Source organism: Anser anser (genome assembly GCF_964211835.1).
Source record: "Anser anser genome assembly, chromosome: 2".
Classification (NCBI taxonomy): domain Eukaryota; kingdom Metazoa; phylum Chordata; class Aves; order Anseriformes; family Anatidae; genus Anser; species Anser anser.
In genome coordinates this window covers 97421371-97441429 of record NC_139721.1, presented here as the reverse complement: position 1 = coordinate 97441429, position 20059 = coordinate 97421371, and the positions used below count along the sequence as shown (strand labels likewise).

The following is a 20059-nucleotide window of genomic DNA, read 5'->3' as shown; positions in this document are numbered from 1 at the left end:
CACCTAAGTCAAACATTTTGATTAGGTTAAGAAAAACAGGTTATATTTGGAAGACAGACACCTTCCCAGTTTGCAGCTATGCAGTTTTCCTCCATTTTATCCTGTTCAATTTTATCCCATTTCCAAGTATTAAAGTGAAACAGAATCAGATAAAATAGAACACACACAGAAGTCAGAAAAAACGTGTTCCAAACAAGGTCTGAGTTTATTGAAACCACGTTTTCTTTTGGCAATACTGCTGCACCTTGACATCGTAAATATTTACGTTTTTCAATTTATTTCAATCGGAACTTTATTGCTTTACTGCTTCCTCGTGTGCTAGGATACAGAACAAACCATCAGTGCTGACACGTTTCTTTCTAAATTCAGTCGTCAATCCAGTTGCACACTGAGAGTTCAAAGGAATGTAACTCATGTCATAGGCTCCTAATTCAACAATGTCTTTACAACCCCCTTTTCAGGCAAAAAAACTAGTGGATAAAAAAAGCCTCCAACTAGCTAAGACCTCATTAGTTTAAAAATTCTTGTAATTTCATCCATTTAAATTACGTAATAACTCAAAAATGAACAAATCAAAGACCCTGTATGAAGCAGCAAATAGCATGATCACTGCAGCTAAATCCAGTGAGGACTGCGAACAAAGAAAACAAAGGTTAAGGAAAACTACTCCTAGTATCTTATACAAATTGTGTTTTGAGTTGAGTGGTCTTCTAGATACTTCAGGAATGAGAATTTCTACCCGACCGGACTACTAAAGCTTGCTTATAACATTACCTCCCACTGCTCATAAGAATAAACTAGACACATTGCATTTTCATAATCAAAATGAAAGAAAAGCAAGGAAGGCAATAATTCAAGTACCATCACTAAAATAATTCTGCAAAAAATAGAAGGCATCCTATTCTGGAATATTTTCAGTCTTTCTGACATTTCTTTTGCTAAGAAAAAAATAAAATAAAAAATCAAACTTTCAGAAATAGTTAAGCTAAAAGCCAATACTTCACAAGATTTTTTCCATAACTCAGGCTGAGATACCTACAGAGAAACATTAACTCCTTGCAAATGATATTTGCTAACCTGCACCATGAGGCACTCTAGGGACTTGCTGTCAGAGAAGCTGAGCAACCAGCTGCTCAATAGGATAAATATGGTACTGCTCAGGTGTCTAAATACAGCAATAACCAGCAATGAAAGTAAGAGTTTGGGGGCACTGGCTTGGTCAAGTCCCCAGACTAAGCAACAGATCTGCTTCCTTTTAGATGAACAAAAAAAGCACACAGATACTCTTTTTCGAGGTTTTCCTGTTAAGGCTCATTATTATCTTTAAATGAGATCCAGTAAGCAGTTTCATGTTCTGCTTTAGGCCAAAAGCTCGATCTCATCCTTCCTGTGAAACAGGCAAAAATTAGTATTACTTACACTCAAGAATCAATTTATACATTGGTATCTTGAGGGGTCGCAGGGATCTTCCATTTACAGAAATTTTATACAATAATCAATCGGCATCTTCTCACCTAACACTAAAATGAGAAGAAACTTTACAAGAAATGACTTTGCATTTCTGCCACGTCCACAGAAGTCTTTAAACTGAGCAGCTGTCACACCTAATCCAAAGTCCAGTCATTTGACCTGATGTTCATGCAAAGGCTTGGCTGGCATCGGTATGATCTCTTTGATATTACTTATCCCTACTGAAATGCAGGCTATCCTGCTCGACTCCTTAGCCAACATGAACCCAATATTATTAATTCACTGTGTGATTTCTAGCTCTCTTCTCTCTCTTGATCTATTGGCAGTAAATGTTCTACACACGCTGTAACAGGAAGTAATAAAATTGTTCAACTACTACATGACGAACCCACTCTTAACAACCGACAATTTTACACGTTATAAGAATTTTATCCGTAATGGAGAATTAAAGCACAAGATCAAGAAACAGAAGCCAATTTCTGAAAGGTAGAGATTCTGAAACTAGTATTCTTTAAAATCACTTAGAAAATACATATTTTTCTTTCAAAGTAACATTAGTACTGTTTGACGTTATTTTTTTGCCACTCCGCATACAAGCAGGGTGGATCAGGTTTTGAAACAAACAATATTAAGTTTGTTATTTAAGTAAATAAGTGATTGCTCCTCCTTTCTAACTGTGAAGTTACTAAAAATGGCAGTCTATTTGAATAGCTATATTAAAAACTGTAATATATCATGTCTTCTTAAGAAGTCAGATTATATATATATTAATAGGAAAGGCATAACATTACTCAGCATAAGATGCAAAATAAACTGAAGGACTGACACAATAGCCCATGCTCCCCCCCCTCAAAGGTGATGGAAAAGAATCCAAAATTTGATAAAACCCCAAAGACTAGTCATTTATTTCTGGAAGTAGAAGGAAAATCCTTTACTGCTCAGTTTGAAAGAGTTTTTAGAGAACCCTTCAAGATGACTCATCTTTCTTCGCTTGCTTTTAGCACTTAAGAGTCCATGACCCAGTCCATGCAATTTCATTAATGGCTGCAAATTAACATCTGCTTAATGCAGAAGCTCAGTCTTTGTGAACACCCAGCTATGCTTTTGAGATAACATACCAGCTAACTGACTTTTATTAATGTCCATGCTCGTACTGTTTCTCTGTTTCGCATTGTTTCTGGCAAGTTGCAGAAAATTGTATTGCGTTGCTCTGCATGAACTTCTGATGTTTGATGACAGCCTTCTGTTTCCACATAGCAAAACTAACTTTGTTCCAGACAAGCTGGCTAAAAGCTGTTCCTAAGCACTACCTGGTTACACAGGCCAGTGCCCAACCCTGTGAATCCTCCTGCTTGGCTCCAAACAGGTCAGTTCAAAGCTATGCTGCAGACAGTTTATCCCACTGTTCTGCTTTGACTTCATACTGGAACTGCTCTGAAGTGTTCATGTCATTTAACTACAGCTGAGAATGTTTTATCATAGCACTAGGAGAGGTTTCAGTGCCCAAGCAATTAATGCAGTTACGTGCACAGAATGCTAACCAGTTCTCAGAAGTGTAATTTTACACCCACAATCTTAATGTCACTGAAAGAGTAATTCCTTAATGTTTAGACTGTTTAATTGTTAACAGAGTTAAGTCTTCCTTTCACACCACATCTGCCATCCTACTCACAGTACAATCACAAAGCTGACATAGAAAAGCACTAGCATTAGTTTGGATTTTGTTCTTTTGTCCAGTTGCTGTAATGACTCAAGAGCACCTTACTCTTCTGGGTTTAAAAATAACATTGTTTCACTGCAGTCCTTCACATTTTGCAGCGTAGATGCAATAACAGCATTTACAGAAACTGTGCAATGTAACCAGAAAACGCAGGTCTCAAGTTGTACTTAGCATTTTTGATCGCTTTAACAGTACTGAGAGCTATGCTTTAGAACTTGACATCTTAACCATAATATAAAATAAGAGTCCAAGAGATACTGACTGATTTAGTTTCACTAAATTTCACTGAAATAAAAAAAAAAAGGCAAAAGCAAAGCCTTTCTTTTTTTTTTTAACGGTAGATGAGAATGAGGAAGTGCTAGGCAGTACTAAACAGGGCTTAGCATCTTTGTTTCATTAAGGTTCCTCATTTTGCCCTCATGTTAAATGTTACTGTTTCCACAGTTATCAACAGTTTGATACTAAATTGTAATTGTGCCCACTGTGCTGAAGAATTTTACTACACTCAAAGCCAGCAGTATTTCAGACTCCAATAGATAAATCTATATGATTAAATATTACTGGAATGTAATCCACAGAAACTGTTTTCAGGCACTGTAACATTCCAATTATGTGCCTAAATTATGCCAAGGACAGCACATATTTAAAAATGAGCTTGAGTTACACTTTTGTTGATCAGGACCTTGTAAACTGAAAAGCAACTTCAGTGACAGTTAAGATATTTCAGACTTCCATTTTCTGGTCAAGTTGCAGTGATAAGCATAATGTTAACATGGAGCTCCTATGTGTAAAATGTAGAATTATTTAAACTTAAATTCTTTCCCCTGGAATTGAGAACAAATTACTGAGATAACCAGGAAATCATGATAGGATGCACCCAATTCATGAATTCATGTTTCTTCCCCACAATCATATATTTTTTTGTTTTGTTTTTTACTTTTTTTTTTTTTTAACTTGTATTTCCTTTACTAGATTTTATCATCTTAACAGATAGAATATTTATTTAGATTTAAGACTGGTTCAAAGACAGCGTCAGTACAATGGCACTCAACATAAGATGAAAATTTACAAATAAACATCACTGGAACAGTCTGGCCATGTACTCACTAACAGCCTTCTCGTCAAATAAGGCACATTTTTACTGAAGTACATCTCTGAACATTAACTTTCAAATGTTTCTTCAGTCTACCTGTAGTTGGGTTTCATTCTAGATTACCTGAGTTTAGAAATTTCGAAAAAGCACCATTTTGAATTACCTTCCAGGTTCACTTTGGGTGTAAAATAGTATGTGACATTTTCTCACTGTCTTCATATTTACCTGCAGCAATATTCCACATAATCTGGAGGCTGGAAAGAGATAAGTTGAGTTTGTTCTAATTATCTGAAACACTTCCTTGTATTGTTTAGTTCCGGGTTCAGCTTCAGTTATATCTGCTGTGGCAACTGTATTAAACTTCATTTTAATACATAAGAGTAGAAATGTAACGTCCATTAGAAACATGAGAACAACTTCCATCTTTTTCTATTTTATTTAACCACATATAAGTACACATCAACAGTTGGCATAAATTTCATAAAAATACAGTACCTTTTTGTGCTGTAACACTAGTCACAATGTTTATATAAAGATTTTTTTTTCCGGCTTCCTTGAATTCAGTTAATATTTTAAAAAGTGACTTCCCAAAAGCCCTTTTTTTGATAGTTTCCTTATATAAATTTTTCCAAAATCTATTCTGTAAAAGTTAAAAAGCTAATGCATTTTCAACCATTCTCCCTCACCCTCTCAATAAAACAGATTTTAAAAAAATAAGACGACTCAGAATACTGATCAGCTGTTACACTACTACTTTATCAGAGGTTCCCATTTAATTGCTCCTGTTATACATGTGGTAGATACCATTCCTATAGCATCTAATATTATTAGATGCTCTTAGGGCTGTAAAAGACCACTCATGACTGATGCATGAACAACAACTACTAAAAAAACAGCAAACAAACCAAGAATGAATGATATAGAGAAACACGAGACTTTAGAAACCTTGAACTGTAGAATCACCATTACTGTGATATTTTCCCATAACAATAAATATACAAAAATTCTATATCAGTTAAACAACTGAAGAATGTCCTTGTACTAGGTATCCTGGGAAGTGAATTCTTTAAGTCCTATATTACCTATAATGTTGGTGTGACACCAAGATGACATAAAACTGAAGAACCAGTCTAATACTGCTGGAGAAATTATACCCCCCCCCCCCCCCCCCCCAACTGTTTGGCTATACTCATATCAGAACTGGGTTAAATTTCATTTTTCTTTAATGCTGATGATAAAATCCAGACAGGATCTAATACAGGGGAAAAGAAAATGGGGTATAAATTTTGAAAATAATTTCTTATCACGTTAGGCGCTGAAGGTCTAGTTAAGGCAGTGAAGGATTTATTTTAGTATGTTTCTAAGGCTATTATAGATTTTTCCTGAATAAAGCATTTTCTCTTAAAAATTCCATTTATATTATGCCAGCTTATTCTGAATGCATAAGAATGCTAAAAACCCTTGGACATGGAAAAGCTAAACTATTGCTCGCTCCAAATGTTACCCTTCTTAGTCTTCATTTTTAATATCAATAAGGTTTCAAGAACGTGCACCTAAATAACAAAGTTTCATGTTCACTTACAAAGTTTTGCATTTCAAAAGCAAGCTTAAAAGCATGTGTTAAGTGATTCAAAATGAACAATGTTCTTAATTCTCTCACACAAAAAATGTACTTCTCTCACACACGACTAGTGAAACTATGCGACTTAAGAGAATTTCTAGTATCACCTTGTCCAGAATAATAAAATGGGTAATAAAAGCAACATGAGAAATGCGATGCCAGATGCTATAGCACCATTCCTTTGTTCCAAGCTGGTAGCACCAAAGCTTTAAACAAACTTGCTTTGCTAAGACATTCTGACAGTCCCATTTCACAATATCATTGGTTTTGAGAACGGAGTTACTTTCCATAGATTTTAACTCCTTTTGGATCAGTGTTCAATAAAATGTGCAAACATATAATCATTTGCATAGCAAATCTCAAGGGACTGACCCTGAAATAGAAATCCAAACTGTTGGGTGTAAGATATTTCTATAATCAGAATTCACTTAAAATGGTAAAAAATAAGATACACATTTTTCCATTTTAAATCTAGTAAAAAAGGTATTTCTGATTTAGAATTCTTACAGTTACTTGTTTAAAAAGCTGAAAGACTGGTGGTTCTTTGCATTAAAATGTTACTCATATGGAATCTTCAAGACTCTGTAATTGCTATTTTCAAATACTGTGATGAAATATGGCCTGGAATCCTTGCTCATCAGGGTACATAAAGGGATTCTGCCGCTATTAGCAGGATCTTCCACATCCCAAATTTCCGGCATACTGCAACCAGGCCTAAAATTTTTTTAAAATGAAAAGAGAAATAAAGAAATGCCATCAGAAAAAAAAAAAAAAACATTTAGTTTGCTGAACTCAATTTTATAAACCTTTCTATGAATACTTGACTGTGCCTTCTGTTTGAAATTTGTAATTATACTTAAAATGATCAGATTATAAAATCAATAAATATGTTAGTAATTCAAGAAAAAGTATTTAGAATGTATAAAATTTGGTTGCTTTTGTGGTTATGTAATTAATAACAATTAATTCAGAAGAGGCAGCATATATGGCAAAACAACTTACATTATACAATATACATCACCAGGGACCCTTAAAACTTTCTATAAAACAAAGGGTAACACACTCCTGACATTTTTAAAGAAAACTAAGACACCTTTAAAAAACACCTTTAAGAAAGTATTACCTCCTTGCTTTTTTATTAAGACACACAACCACTAATAATTCCCTGTACAGTTATCTTTCAGCGTCAGTATCACTGAAAAACTTCCTAAATTTGGTAAATAAGATAATATCAAAGAAATGTAACAACTTGAATTTCTTTGTATTTAGAATAAAAATGAAATGAATCCATCTAGATGATGTCCTAAAGGCTCAAAACAGAACTTAAGAAAAATGTCATCATTTTTTCTTATGGACAGTCTAAATATGACAAAGTTTTCAGTGACAACCAATGGCCATGATACTTTGGTACTCAAACTGTCTTCTACTCTGCACCTTTCAATCATATTAGGCTTTTAGTACATGCGCACATCTCTTCTTGCCATCACAGAATAATTTATTGTTTCCTTTGCAAACTGCTGTAATTTACAGTAAAATTTAAAAATACACAGAACACAGCTTTTCAGGTGCACACAAAGACCAAAAAGTTACTAACATCAATAAAGTTGATCATACTTATTAATAGATGGAGAAGCTGGAGAAAAATGTATTATGGGCACTTTTAATAAAGCATAGATCAATATTTCAATGCTACTGCTTGATCTCAGACTACATATTTGACTGGTGTATCATTCTTGTGAGAAAGAGGTTACTCACTTTTTTCTGCTTATGCACAATGACTCTTCTAGAATGTAGTAATTCACTCCTAATTTTATTAATTCTCTTTTCACTTCTTTTGCAGGTTTTCGACTGTACATGGAATATACTACTTTAGTTCTGGCCCTTCAAAAAGAGAAATAAGATAAAAGTAAGCTAAACAACATAGGATGAAAATGTAAGCCTTAATTTTAGGTTGCACAGGAAAGCTTTTTATTTCACCAGATAACTAGGCTAATACTAGATTATTTTATTTTATTATATTTTATTTTTTACATCTTTACTTTTACTGTAGTTTAACTTCAGTGACATTAGCTTTAATATGATGATTCCTTCACAAATGTAATGGTTCCCAGAACAATAAATATGGAGTCTTTTTATTTTTCTGTATCAGGAAACAACTTTGCCACAAGATCCATGGTTACTTTGAGCAGAAAACGTAAAAACATCAAAACGATGCATTTGAAATGTAATATTCCATGGTAGATGCAAAGACATCAAAACAAACTTGCCTGGCCTAGAAGTGATCAGAAGAAATTATCTGACCAGTCCCTCTGCAAAAGGTCATACTCTTTGCCTTTGTTTGGACTTCTTAAAATGCAGAATGCAAGACCAAATGTTCACTCTGAGGTCTGCATACTGAATCTAACAAAATCATCACTTGCTAACCATGATCCTATTTATAACATCCAGTAATACTCTCCTTTCGTTGCAGAGAGCATGACCTTATTTATTAACTCCTGATCATTTTCTGATACTGTATCATCTCCAGCATATTTTCCCCAAACATGCCCTGTCCTGTCTGTTTGTACTTAATGTCAGATACAGAACTAAGGACATAAGCCATGTAAAATGAGTATTTACACCTCTTCTTATTTCTCTTTACCTTGTTGTTTTCTTGTTGTGTTTGTTTTTTTATCCAGTTTTATCAAATTACCAAAAGAAAAGATTATATGACATTAAAACTAAGAAAGAAAATAAAAAAATGCATGACCTTTTCAGATAAATAAATTTCCATTTAGAAAAAATATCCTGATTTTGAAAATAACAAAGAACACGACTCGGTAATTCCATTTAAAAAAATCAGTTTCAACTAGTCTTAATATCTCTACAGTTAGACATGTTATCATGACAAGTTATTTTTCACAGAAAGTTGATAGGAATAAATGGATTGGCTATCTTGAGAAAAAAACATCAGTCTGCCTGCAGTGTTTGGGTAACTAGAACGATGAAAGGATATAGTACTACATGTCAGTTCCAGTTCCATAATCATGTTGGTTTTTTTTTTTGTATGCAAGTTTGAAGTCATATCTATCCTGCAATATATCCCCTCTGATGAACATAAATCCTGAAGAACTACTGCATGTTTTCAATCTGACTTAAAATTTTATGGGTATTTTAACAAAGTTTTCTATATTACATGATGCCTTTCCTACTTTATATTATCAACATTAAGAATATTAAGTGAAAAATTTTAAAAATCCTCAACTTTGATAGTTACCTTAATGCTGCATCTTCATAATGAGGATGATTTACAATAGGACGAAGCGTGGACAATTTAACACTTGCCATTGTAGGCATTGCTCCTGCAAAAACAGCATCTGAAAAACAGAATGAAAGGTATGTTCGAAATTAAGAATCAAACAGTAAAAACACAGAACAAATTTTCAAATACCTAAATTAGTAATACTATAATAGAAAAATAAAGTGTGAAGAGGAAAAGGTACTTACTTCCTCTGAAAAAGCCTTATATGGCACCCACATGATATGCACAAAATCACTTCTTTTTTTTTTTAAACCTTGACATCTAAAAACAGAGATTTAATACCTTACTATTAATCTTATCTTTAATAGATCTTATTTTTCTGGATTGTGTAATGTATTCATTATGAGAAGGTCTTTTTTTTTTTTTTTTTTTCATTTGTCACTTCTAACAGCACTGTTAAATGAGCAACAGAATGTCAGTCCTCTTTGGCTTGAATGTATTTTCTTGCTAAAAAGATAACTATTCTGGTCCCAAATAGTTTTCTGACACTTCTATTCTCTTCCGTAAAAGAATGGGAGCAAGCACAACACAGCCACTTCAAATTTTCTTCTAGCCAAATGATAAGCATGGACACACATACAGAACCAGTCATGCAAGTGAAAACCTGCTTTAATTGGAATTTGTAAAAGCAGTTTTGTTGCAGATACACTACTCCAGTGGTTAGAACCTCCAAGCTGGTAGGCTGGAGTCGAACTAGCTTTTTTTATATATATAATTTTTTCATTTGAGACAGCTTCTGCGTGGAAAAGTATACATGACTAAACCTTTTTTTTTTTTTTTGGATAGTCCCAAGGCACAGATAGTAGCAATACCTCTTCAGTTATTTACCATATTAAGTTCTATAGTTACATCTCACAGTAAATGGGGAACATCACACGCTATTAAATACTATACCTTGTCTGGTACTGACTTGTATCCACTCTAGAAGTTCTTCCTGTGGCAAATTGCTAAATTCTCCCATGATGTTCCACTGAGTTTGAAGGTTTGCTGATCCTTCTATTGCCATCAATGCTAAAATAGCAAAGACCAATGTTTTGGGCTGGATTTTACAGAAGAGCCATCCAAATAACTGAAATGCAAGAATTGATTAATTCCTAGATGACAATTCTGTATTTTTTTATGCAGCACAACTAATTTTTATTTCTCTATAAGGAAGTTAATGTGTATTACAGTAGGAAACACCTCTGCTATTGCTTCTCCACTAAACTTCAGTGAGACCTCATTGTTAAGTATTTATGTTTACCTAATGTTGTGCATTTATTTGTAATACAACAAAATATGAAAATTGACATTAATGCAGCTTTTAAAGTTCTAGTTCAAATGTCAAATTCTGCAGGCAGAGACAATTAAATAATGCTAAGTACACTTATCCAGTATTTTATCTCCTACTTAAATCAGTAAGCACAACCAGTACTGCAAAATTCTGAAAATACACCAGAAAAGCAGAATTTGGAGTTAGAAGGCTAACGTTATTTTATATCCTATCCTTCTCTTTCTTGAACTGGAAAAGCTAGCCCTTGCATTTTTCTCTACAGATTATATGCTGGAGGCTTTGAGCAAATACTCAAATAGGTAAAATGGGTAGTTAAGTAGTACCAAATTTGCTATGTTCGAGTTTAGTTTGAGCAAAACCACTTCAACTCATCCATATTTAAACTAAACCTTAAATCAGATGAACATGTATAAACTATTTAAGCTACTGCTAACTGGAAGAATTTAGGTTTCAAAAACATCGAACATGCAGTCAATGTACAGTAGTGTGTTATTTTTATTATAAATTATCCCTGAAATATTTTAGATGATTTAGATCTCCCAAGCCACCTCCCCAAAAATGCACTGTACTCTACTCTCATTCTCAAATACTTGCTAAACACTCTAGCAAAAACAGCACTATCCAGGGAAACTTAATATACCAAATATGCCTGACTGCTGTGTAGGTCTGGAAAGATGAAGCAAAATGAATTCGTGTGCCATTCTACGTGAACAAACTTCCTTTTTCACAAACAACCGCAGAAGTCTCAGTTCAAGAACATGTTAGAACTTTGCACTTTCCTTATCAAGTTCCATGGCTTTCCAAACCACATTCCTATCATCCTCTTGAAAAACCTCAGTAATGTTATAAGTATCTGTATTTGCCACTATTTTGTTCATATACAGATCCCAGAAAGACTGAACATATACACAGCGCAAAGCATTTCTTTTTACAGGATGCTGTTCCTCATGTAATTTATTACATTGATGCAAATCTTTTTTAAAACTTGTTTTTGCTAAAAAAACACATTATGTCTTTAAGTCTCTCCAGGTATTTCTCTTTGCTTTCAAAATTTCACCCAGAATGGAATAATTAATTCCTCCTAACAGAAAGAGGAAATGCATGCAAACAATAACATTTTTATTGCCCATCAGGTGCCACAAGGTGCATCACTGAGGTACTAGAGAATACACAGATTCATGCAATGGTCTGAAAGAATACAACATACTCTCCCATTTACAGACTACGTCTTGTCTTCTGCTTGTTTTTGTTGTTTTCACAAATGTCCATCTCAGGCTGACTGATCACTAATAAGAGAATATATGTAGAAAAGTATTTTTATTTTTACATCCATTGTTCACCTAAAGTGGGGTACTCTTGAACATGGGTATGGACTTCTCCTAAGGCCCAAGACAGGGCCAGGATAATTACAGGCCTCGTCACATGTGGCAGATTGTCATTTACCTCCTCCTGTACCAAAAAACTATCTGAACTACAGCAGTCTAAAGCCTTCACTTTCTTATCATTCAAGGCCTATTTCTTTCAAACCAACTATGCCTTCAGGATGCTTCAAAGGAGATCAACTCACTGGACATGAGCTATTCTGGGTCCAAAAGGGACAGCTCCTGGAACAGGTGATCATTTAGATTGGTAGGTTCCTGAGAATCTTAGGCTTACTTTACAAACACAGGAAACAACAGCAGAACAACTAAAGAGCCAAGCTGCAGTTGAGTGCAAGGCAAAACGTATTCTGCTTCCTTTTGTTCTCTCCCATTTATCTTTTTTAACACTATCCTTTCTACTGACAGACTGGACTAAAGTCAGTGACCTAAACTAAATCCTTGAAAATTTATACAACCTGAAACGAAAAGAGAATTGTGGTAAAATACTCTGAATGTGTCCTTCTTCCAAAACGTACACAGTGATAACGTGAGGCATCCTCTAAGATCCAAAACATAATGATTACTAAAAGCACCAGATTTCATTAACTAGAATGATGACCTTACTTGCAATACTAAACAAAAAACCACCATGATCCAGGAGGAATTACTGTGGTGTCATTACTCAGGTGTTTAAAAAGAAAGAAAAGATACCAAATGAAGATATTCACTGCAATAACAATTAACTTGTGATAAAAAAAAAAAAAAAAGCAAAGGTAGCCACATATTGGCTTCCTATTGGCCTCCTGGCAGCTCATCTTTCAGTCATTACCAGTTGCAAGGTACTTTTTTCCTACCTTTCAGAAATTATTTCTCTACATGCAGCAAAAAAAATTAGTTCAAATTTTATTGATTTTCAGTTCTCAAAAGGCTAAGAGTAAGAGGTCTTTGAGGCCTGTGGCACAAAATGAAATATTTCAAGTTCTAAACTTCCTCCACTTGTTTTCAATAATAACAGAGCAGAAAAGCCCATTGATTTTCTTCTAGTAAAAAACACAGATAAAACAATAATAATTAAGAACAAATTAATTTTGGACAGAATTCTTTTATATTGTAGATGCTATCTAGAAATCACAACAGAATAAAATAGACTATTTTTGTTTATCTTATTTTTTAAAAGCAATCCCGGTTGTCTTCCCCAACCACTGCTAGTCTTCTCACTCTGTCAAACATTTTTCTCTTTTCCTTTCATTTGTATTATGTTCATAACATTTCTTAGCACCCACAGTGCTCAACTCCTTAACATGTTCTCTTTTTAAGTCCAGCTCAGTATTAATCATGACCTTTCACTCTCTCCTGTAGAATACTTTATGTAAATGACACTTCCTACAGAAGGGCAGAACGGATGAGGTTTGAAGGGACTTCTGAAGGTTATCTAGTCCAAACCAGCTGCTCAAGTAGGACCATCTATAGCATGTTGCCGAGTACCATGTCTAGGCTACTTCTGAGTAACTCCAAGGATGGAGACTCCACAGCCTCTCCGAGCAACCTGTGCCAGTGCTCAGTCACCCTTATAGTGAAAAAGTGTTTTTTTTCGTGTTGAGACAGAACCTACTGTCTTTCTGTTTGTGCCTACTGCCTCTTGTTCTGTCACAGAACACCACTGAAAACAGCAGCTCCATCCTCTCTGCACACCTCCATTCAGCTGTGAGCATATACACATGCAATATTATATATATCTATGTATGTATTTATTGGTAAGATTCCCCCTAAGCCTTTTCTTCTTCAGGCTGAATAGTCCCAGTTCTCTCAGCCTTTCCTTGGAAGAGAGATGTTCCAGGCCTTTCATCACCTTAAAGGACCTTTGTTGGATATTCTCCAGTAGTTCTATGTCCCTCTTGTACTGGGGAGCCCTGAACTGGACCCAGCACTCCAGGTGTGGCCTCAACAGTGCTGAGCAGAGGGGAAGTATCATGTCTCTTGATCTGCTAGCAATGCTCTTCCTAATGTGGCCCAAGATACTATTAGCTTCCATTGCAGCAAGGGTACATCGCTGGCTCATGTTCAGCTTGGTGTCCACTAGAATCCCCAGGTCCTTTTCTGCAAAGCTGCTTCCCAGCTGTTTGGCTCTCAGCGTGTACTGACGCCTGGGGTTGTTCCTTTTCAGGTGCAGGACTTCACAGCTCCTGTTGTAGAACTGCATGAGGTTTCCGCCAGCCCATTCCTTCAGCCTGCTGAGGTCCCTCTGGACGGCAACACACCCAACCGATGTACCAGCCACTCCTCCCAGTTTTGTACCATCAGCAAACTCTGCCTCACGATCCAGACCATTAATGAAGATGTTGAACGGTATTGGACCAAACATTGACCCTGGGGTACAGCACAAGTTATTGAACTCCAGTCCCACTTCATCTCTCTTAATCAGCACTCTCTGGGCCCAGCTTTTCACACAGTTTTCAAGCCACCTTCCTATCTGCTTCCCTTTTGCCACAATTGCAAAGCTTCTAAAGCAGCTACCTGGATACAAATTCAATCAAGTTCACTTCTCAAAAACATAGATACCAATACACAAAGGCAATTCTAAGATATTTAAAATCCAGAAAAAAAAATAACATTTTATCTTATGGTTGATTTCAGCCTAGAAAAAATACATCTGAGCGTGGTGGTTTTACCATGCTAGGCAGCTCAACACCACCACTATCGCTCTCTCACCCCCTCCTTAGAAGAGGAGGGGAAGAAGTAAAGGAAAGAACAACTCACGGGTTGAGATAAAGATAATTTAATAAAAGGGGAAAAATAATTATTAAGGAAAGATTATTATTAATTAAACAATTTAACTAAAGGGAAAAAACAAAACAAAACAAGTCAAGGCTGTATGGAAGCGCAGAGGAAAGAAATTACTCTCTACTTCCCACAAATGAGCAATGCTTGACCATGTCCTTGAAACAGGGCCTCAACACACGTAGCCGGTGTTCAGGAGGACAGATGTTTTTGCAACGAGAGCCCACCCCTCCCCTCATCTTCCTTTTTCCACCTTTTATTGCTGAGTGTGACATCATATGGTATGGAATATCCCTTTGGTTGGTTTAGGTCAGCTGCCCTGGTGATGTTCTTTTCTCACTTCTTTGCCCACTGCCTAGGAGGGTTAGAGGGAGTCCTGATGCTGTGCCAGCGCTGCTCAGCAGCAGACACAACACTGGTGTGATACCACTGCTGTTCTAGCTACAAGTGTGGAGCACAGCACTGTATGGGCTGCTGCAGGGAAAATTAACATCCCAGCCAAACCTAGTACACTGAGTTAGGCACATGGCTTTTGATTTTTAAGGCTAAAATATTTTCAAGATGAAAGACTACTTAAAACCGCATTTTTGGAAAGAATAAGTGCAATGCTGTAAGCTCAAAAGAGCTGTGAAAACACAACATAAACTAATTCAAACATGTTCTGGATAAAATCAATAGCTAATAAAAATTTGCAACAGCATTAGTAAAATCCATTGTATGTCTCTTTATGCTCAAGTTCAATGCACAGCATACTAATTTGTATAGTAATGCAGTTGGACAAGTTGCATAAAACAGGATGCTTATTTTATTTAGGGTGAGGGGAAAAAGGAACATGTAATCATACTTTTAGACAGGCAACTTAATTTAGTTTATTTTTAACTGTGATACTCAGATTCAGCAATCACACAAATTTGATTTAGAATAAATATATAGGTAATAGTGTAAGTACTGAGATAGCTGCAGCACTAAATCTTACCTGTTTTGAACACACCAAGGAAGCCATAACACACAGGTGTGGTGTCAAAAACAACTTTAGCCTCATGATTAAAATCGCTAGGACACTGTATGCCAACAGCTGCAATGCATGGTATACCACCTGCAAAATAAACAAACAAAACCACAAACAATTGTATTTACATACTTTTTATTTCTCTCAAAACTGTAACTTCATTTTCAGTATAGCTTAAATGACAAGTTTGTCTGAAAAAGAGTCAAAGTGAAAGTAAAGATCTTCACATTTCAGATAGTGAACAGAACTTTGTCATCTTTTTTTTAAAAGTGCGTCTAGTCTGTCAAAGTATGGAACAACAGCAGGAGAAACATTAACAATAAAACTAGAAGGAATTTGAGAAATGGCTAGCTCTTCAAAAGATTCTAGAACACAGGCAGAAACAGCTAAAATTTGTTATATTATCTCTTTATAGAAGTGAAGAGACCTTGCTAATACCTTGTCTAATACCTAAAATATTGACGTATGAGATGGAAGAAGCAAATATAGTCATCTAACCTGGAGAAAAGGAGACTCAGGGGAGACTCTACACCTGTATCATGTATCTACTCTGTATCATGTTCTATAATTACTTTAAAGGAGGCTATAAGCAAGGTGGGGATCAGTCTCTTCCCAAGCACCAAGCAATAAAACAAGAGGAAATGACCCTAAGTTATGCCAAGGGAAGTTTAGGTTGGATATTAGGAAAAAAATCTTCACTGTTCCGAAGTGTTGGAACAGGCTGCCCAGAGAAGTAGTTGAGTTACCACCCCTGGAGATCTTCAAAAGATGTGTACCGTAGAGCTTAGTGACATGGTTTAATGGTGGACTTGTCAGTGCTAGGTTAAAGGTTGGACCAGATGATCTTAGAGGAGGTCTTTTCCAACCTAAATGATTTAAATGATTCTATAATCTCGGCTACTCACACTACCACAGGCAACTTGTTAGAAAAAAAACAGTTAGAAGGCATCAGACATGTAGTTCAGCCCTCCTAACAGTGAATCTACATCACCTGTGGAAGTGCTGTGGTAAATCACAGAGGCATTTTCACAATCAGTGCCTTTCTGCACTGGTACAGCAAAAGCCCAAAGGACTCCTATCCTGCACTGCCACCCCACCATTAATTAGCATTATTTTCTGTTCAGCATTCCAGAGCTATTTTGGTGACATATTGGATTCAATTTAAGACAATGGAATAAAAGACGCAAATAATTAGCTACAAATAAACCATCTACCAGCATTAATATTGAAATACAGCTTGCAATGGGCCAACTATTCTCATTAACATATGAATAAAATTGTGCAGAAAAAAATATCTTACCTCACCCTGGTTAAAACGTTCCTCTCTGAATAAAGAAAAAAGGAAAAAAATCATGATTTGTTTCTATCATATAGATGCAGCACTTTTACTTTACAGTAAGCAAGAGTCAGCACCTGTACAGATTTTTTTTTCTAAGAAGCTTATATATATACACTGCAGATTAGGAACTATCCTCCATCCCTATGTCTACTTGGATATCTGAAAATTAATTATAGCAGTTTTTTAATCACTTTCATGAATTATTTCACATATAGAAGAGTTGAACAGTTTATTTTGAGAATGAAACCTCAGTAACATAACAGAGGCAAAGAACTGTTACCAAAATGTCAGACATTTACTCAGACTGGTTTTGGCTTTATGGGAAATATAAATGTGAATACAGTGAAAACAAGGTATACTTTTTTTTTTTTTAAATAAAAACCCTCTGAGGGCAGAATGCTGCATCAATTTTTTATTTTTTTAATTTTGATATATGCCATTAAGACTATGGAAAGCAGATATTACTGAAATGACTAGTGACAAAAAAAAATGGAAGCAAAAAGATTTCCTTTGTTAGGGAAATGACAACATGCAATTGGCCAAATTCACTGCCCTTAAGCACTTCAAGAAGTGATGCCAAATGCCTGTAACAGGCAGAGCACGTATTACAGACGCTTAGAAAATAAAATTAATACAGCTGGGATCCCTTCCTAAAGATGAAATTCAAGTATTTTTATAACCTGGAAAAAAATAACGGGGAAGAAACAGCTTGTGTTCACTGTTTATAGGAGAAAAGTGAATAGACACATAAGTAAACACTGATTTAGGAACAAAGTAGAAATATAAATGATGAAATAGAATATTTGTGGGCGAGGGGGGCTAAGATGTCTGAAACTAAGTTCAGCAGATAAAACTTAGTCTATAAAAATACTACAAATAGTACATCCAAGCCATTCAGTTACATAATTTACCCTTCAAAAAGGGTCAAAGTAATGCAGCTATTTAGTGTATGTCAAATCAAATGAACTTCCAGCAGGAAGATCAGTTTGACATTCAAAAAGAATACTTACCTTTCATATTGGCCTGTATGAGATAAAGTCCACCTAAGATATTTAATTGCCTGAAGAACACAGAAGCCAGCAAAATTATGAATAAATTTTCAAAAGCATTATAGAGCATTTCCAACATTCGTTAAATTAAATTACACCTGAGTATCTCGTTTTCAGATAATGCTAAGATAAAGGCACACAATGCTTTACCTAAAAATTCTTTCTGAGGATGTTTAATTAGCCAGGCAGTTAGCAGTTATCCCATCTGTTCTTGTGTTCTTGTGTCTGTAAGTTGTTTTCACACAAACTATACATAATCAAATTTACAAAAACAGTTGTAAACTTTAGTTATAGTACTCATCAGCTAAGTGACAGAATTTTTTTTGGTGCTTAACATCAAAGCAAGTTTTCTCACTGACGCAGGACCAGAACTTTGTAAAAACTTATGTAAAGGAAATACAGAACTGTATACAAATATTTTTGACAATCTGTATTTTGTTTAACTTTTTCCTGTCTCAAAATAAATACTGGTCCCTTAGAAACACGAAAAAAGTAAATTCAAGTTAAAGGTGATTCACTAAATCACTTACCTTTTTGATGATTACCCCCAAAACCACCAGAACAACTGGTAGTAGTAGAGTCTTTGTGTATCTAACTGGAGTCTACAATGGAAATACAATGCATTAATTGCTTTCCAGTCATCTAGAGTTACATCGATGTTCATTTTGAAAAAAATAATATAAAGGAGTTTTTCCTCAAGTGAAACAAATATAAACACACAACAAGAACAAAACAAGCTAGAAGAAACTTAAATTTAAACTCCACCCAGCAATCTCACTAGAGGTCTTAATACTAGGGTCATTAAAAAATTATTCCCCTTTCTTTGGCAAACTACCCAAAGACTTGAAGTAGATGGTATCTCAAAAGAATTCGAGTGTTCTGGGTTGACTAATCTATAAATGTTCTGAACACATTTAGATACTGATGAACCAGAAAAGTCTACTAACAACACACATGGAAACCTCGATACTTTTCTGTAAACTAAATCTACTTCACCTTCGTGGCTCTCATCACATTTTCCGTTTACTCAGCATCAGTTACTGACAGACACAAAATCTTAATTTTGCAGGACTTTGACCTTTCATATATCCCTGAACAAGCACTTCTTTTAGTAAAGTAAGCATGCTTCTTAGATATGAAATCAAAACACTTTTAGTGTTAGCAAATTTAAAAGCAATAAAACCATTTAAATTTAGCTGAAGTTCATTAACATCTCTAACTTCATCAGTAAGCGCTTGGAAAAAAAAGAAAGAATTCTTACGACAGCAGTAGTATGTTATGGCTCACAGATGTTTCAAGTTATAAATGGAGATAAATCAAAAAGCTCCCTTTTCCACAAACATCTAATTTGATCAGATTACCTCTTTTTCCATGAAGTCAAACTCTGCAGCACAGGTATACATTAATGTATCAAAATCCTTGTAGCCAATAAATTTAGATTTTAGTATGTTACCTATATGAGCCTGGTAGGAAATACAAAAAAAAGAGCTGCAGTAAGAAAAAAAAAAAACTGTTTTCTGCAAACAAGTAGTGTAAATATATATCATTTTTTTAAATTAAAACAGAAGATTATATAATTTACAATAATGTTATAAATGCACCAAAAATGTATTTGAGTAGATTAAATGATATATTTGATCATAACAGATTAGACAAAAGAAAAAGCAGAAAGCAGCAGAAAAAGAATGTTACCACTGCAACTGGGTTGAACAAGAGTACAGTTTGCATATGCATATTTTAAGATATGAGCTTCCCACCTCTTGCCCCTACATTTAGGTGTGCAGCATCTTCATAGACAGGGTTTTAAAAATATAATTTAATAATAAAAGCACTAAAGTGCAATTAGGAGTTCTAGTTACAACAAGCATTTCAGAATTGCCTTAAAAATGAGTTTCAGAAGAAATTGAATCAAGAAACAGAGTAAATAAAGATGTAGGAAAAAGATACCAAAAATAAACAGAGCTCTATAAAGCCAAATTTCATAACAAACACAGAGCATTTATCAACTCAACAGTAAACACATTGGTCTTTTCACAAACTTAGGT

General features: G+C 35.0%; 1 protein-coding gene across 6 annotated transcripts in view; it reads right to left on the bottom strand.

Moving 5' to 3' along the window:
* Positions 1-4697: 4697 nt before the first annotated feature.
* Positions 4698-20059, bottom strand: part of DPY19L1 (dpy-19 like C-mannosyltransferase 1) — a 71787-nt gene continuing 56425 nt past the window's right edge. For all 6 annotated transcript variants that reach the window (XM_083822091.1, XM_083822087.1, XM_083822088.1 and 3 more), the window contains 9 exons: positions 19376-19477; positions 18545-18616; positions 17976-18025; positions 16927-16951; positions 15594-15713; positions 10100-10274; positions 9161-9260; positions 7660-7785; positions 4698-6618 (listed from right to left, as the gene is read on the bottom strand). In XM_083822091.1, the coding sequence (XP_083678217.1) occupies positions 6462-6618; positions 7660-7785; positions 9161-9260; positions 10100-10274; positions 15594-15713; positions 16927-16951; positions 17976-18025; positions 18545-18616; positions 19376-19477 (927 nt within the window). In that variant the 3' untranslated portion in view covers positions 4698-6461. The remainder of the gene's footprint in view (positions 6619-7659; positions 7786-9160; positions 9261-10099; positions 10275-15593; positions 15714-16926; positions 16952-17975; positions 18026-18544; positions 18617-19375; positions 19478-20059) is intronic.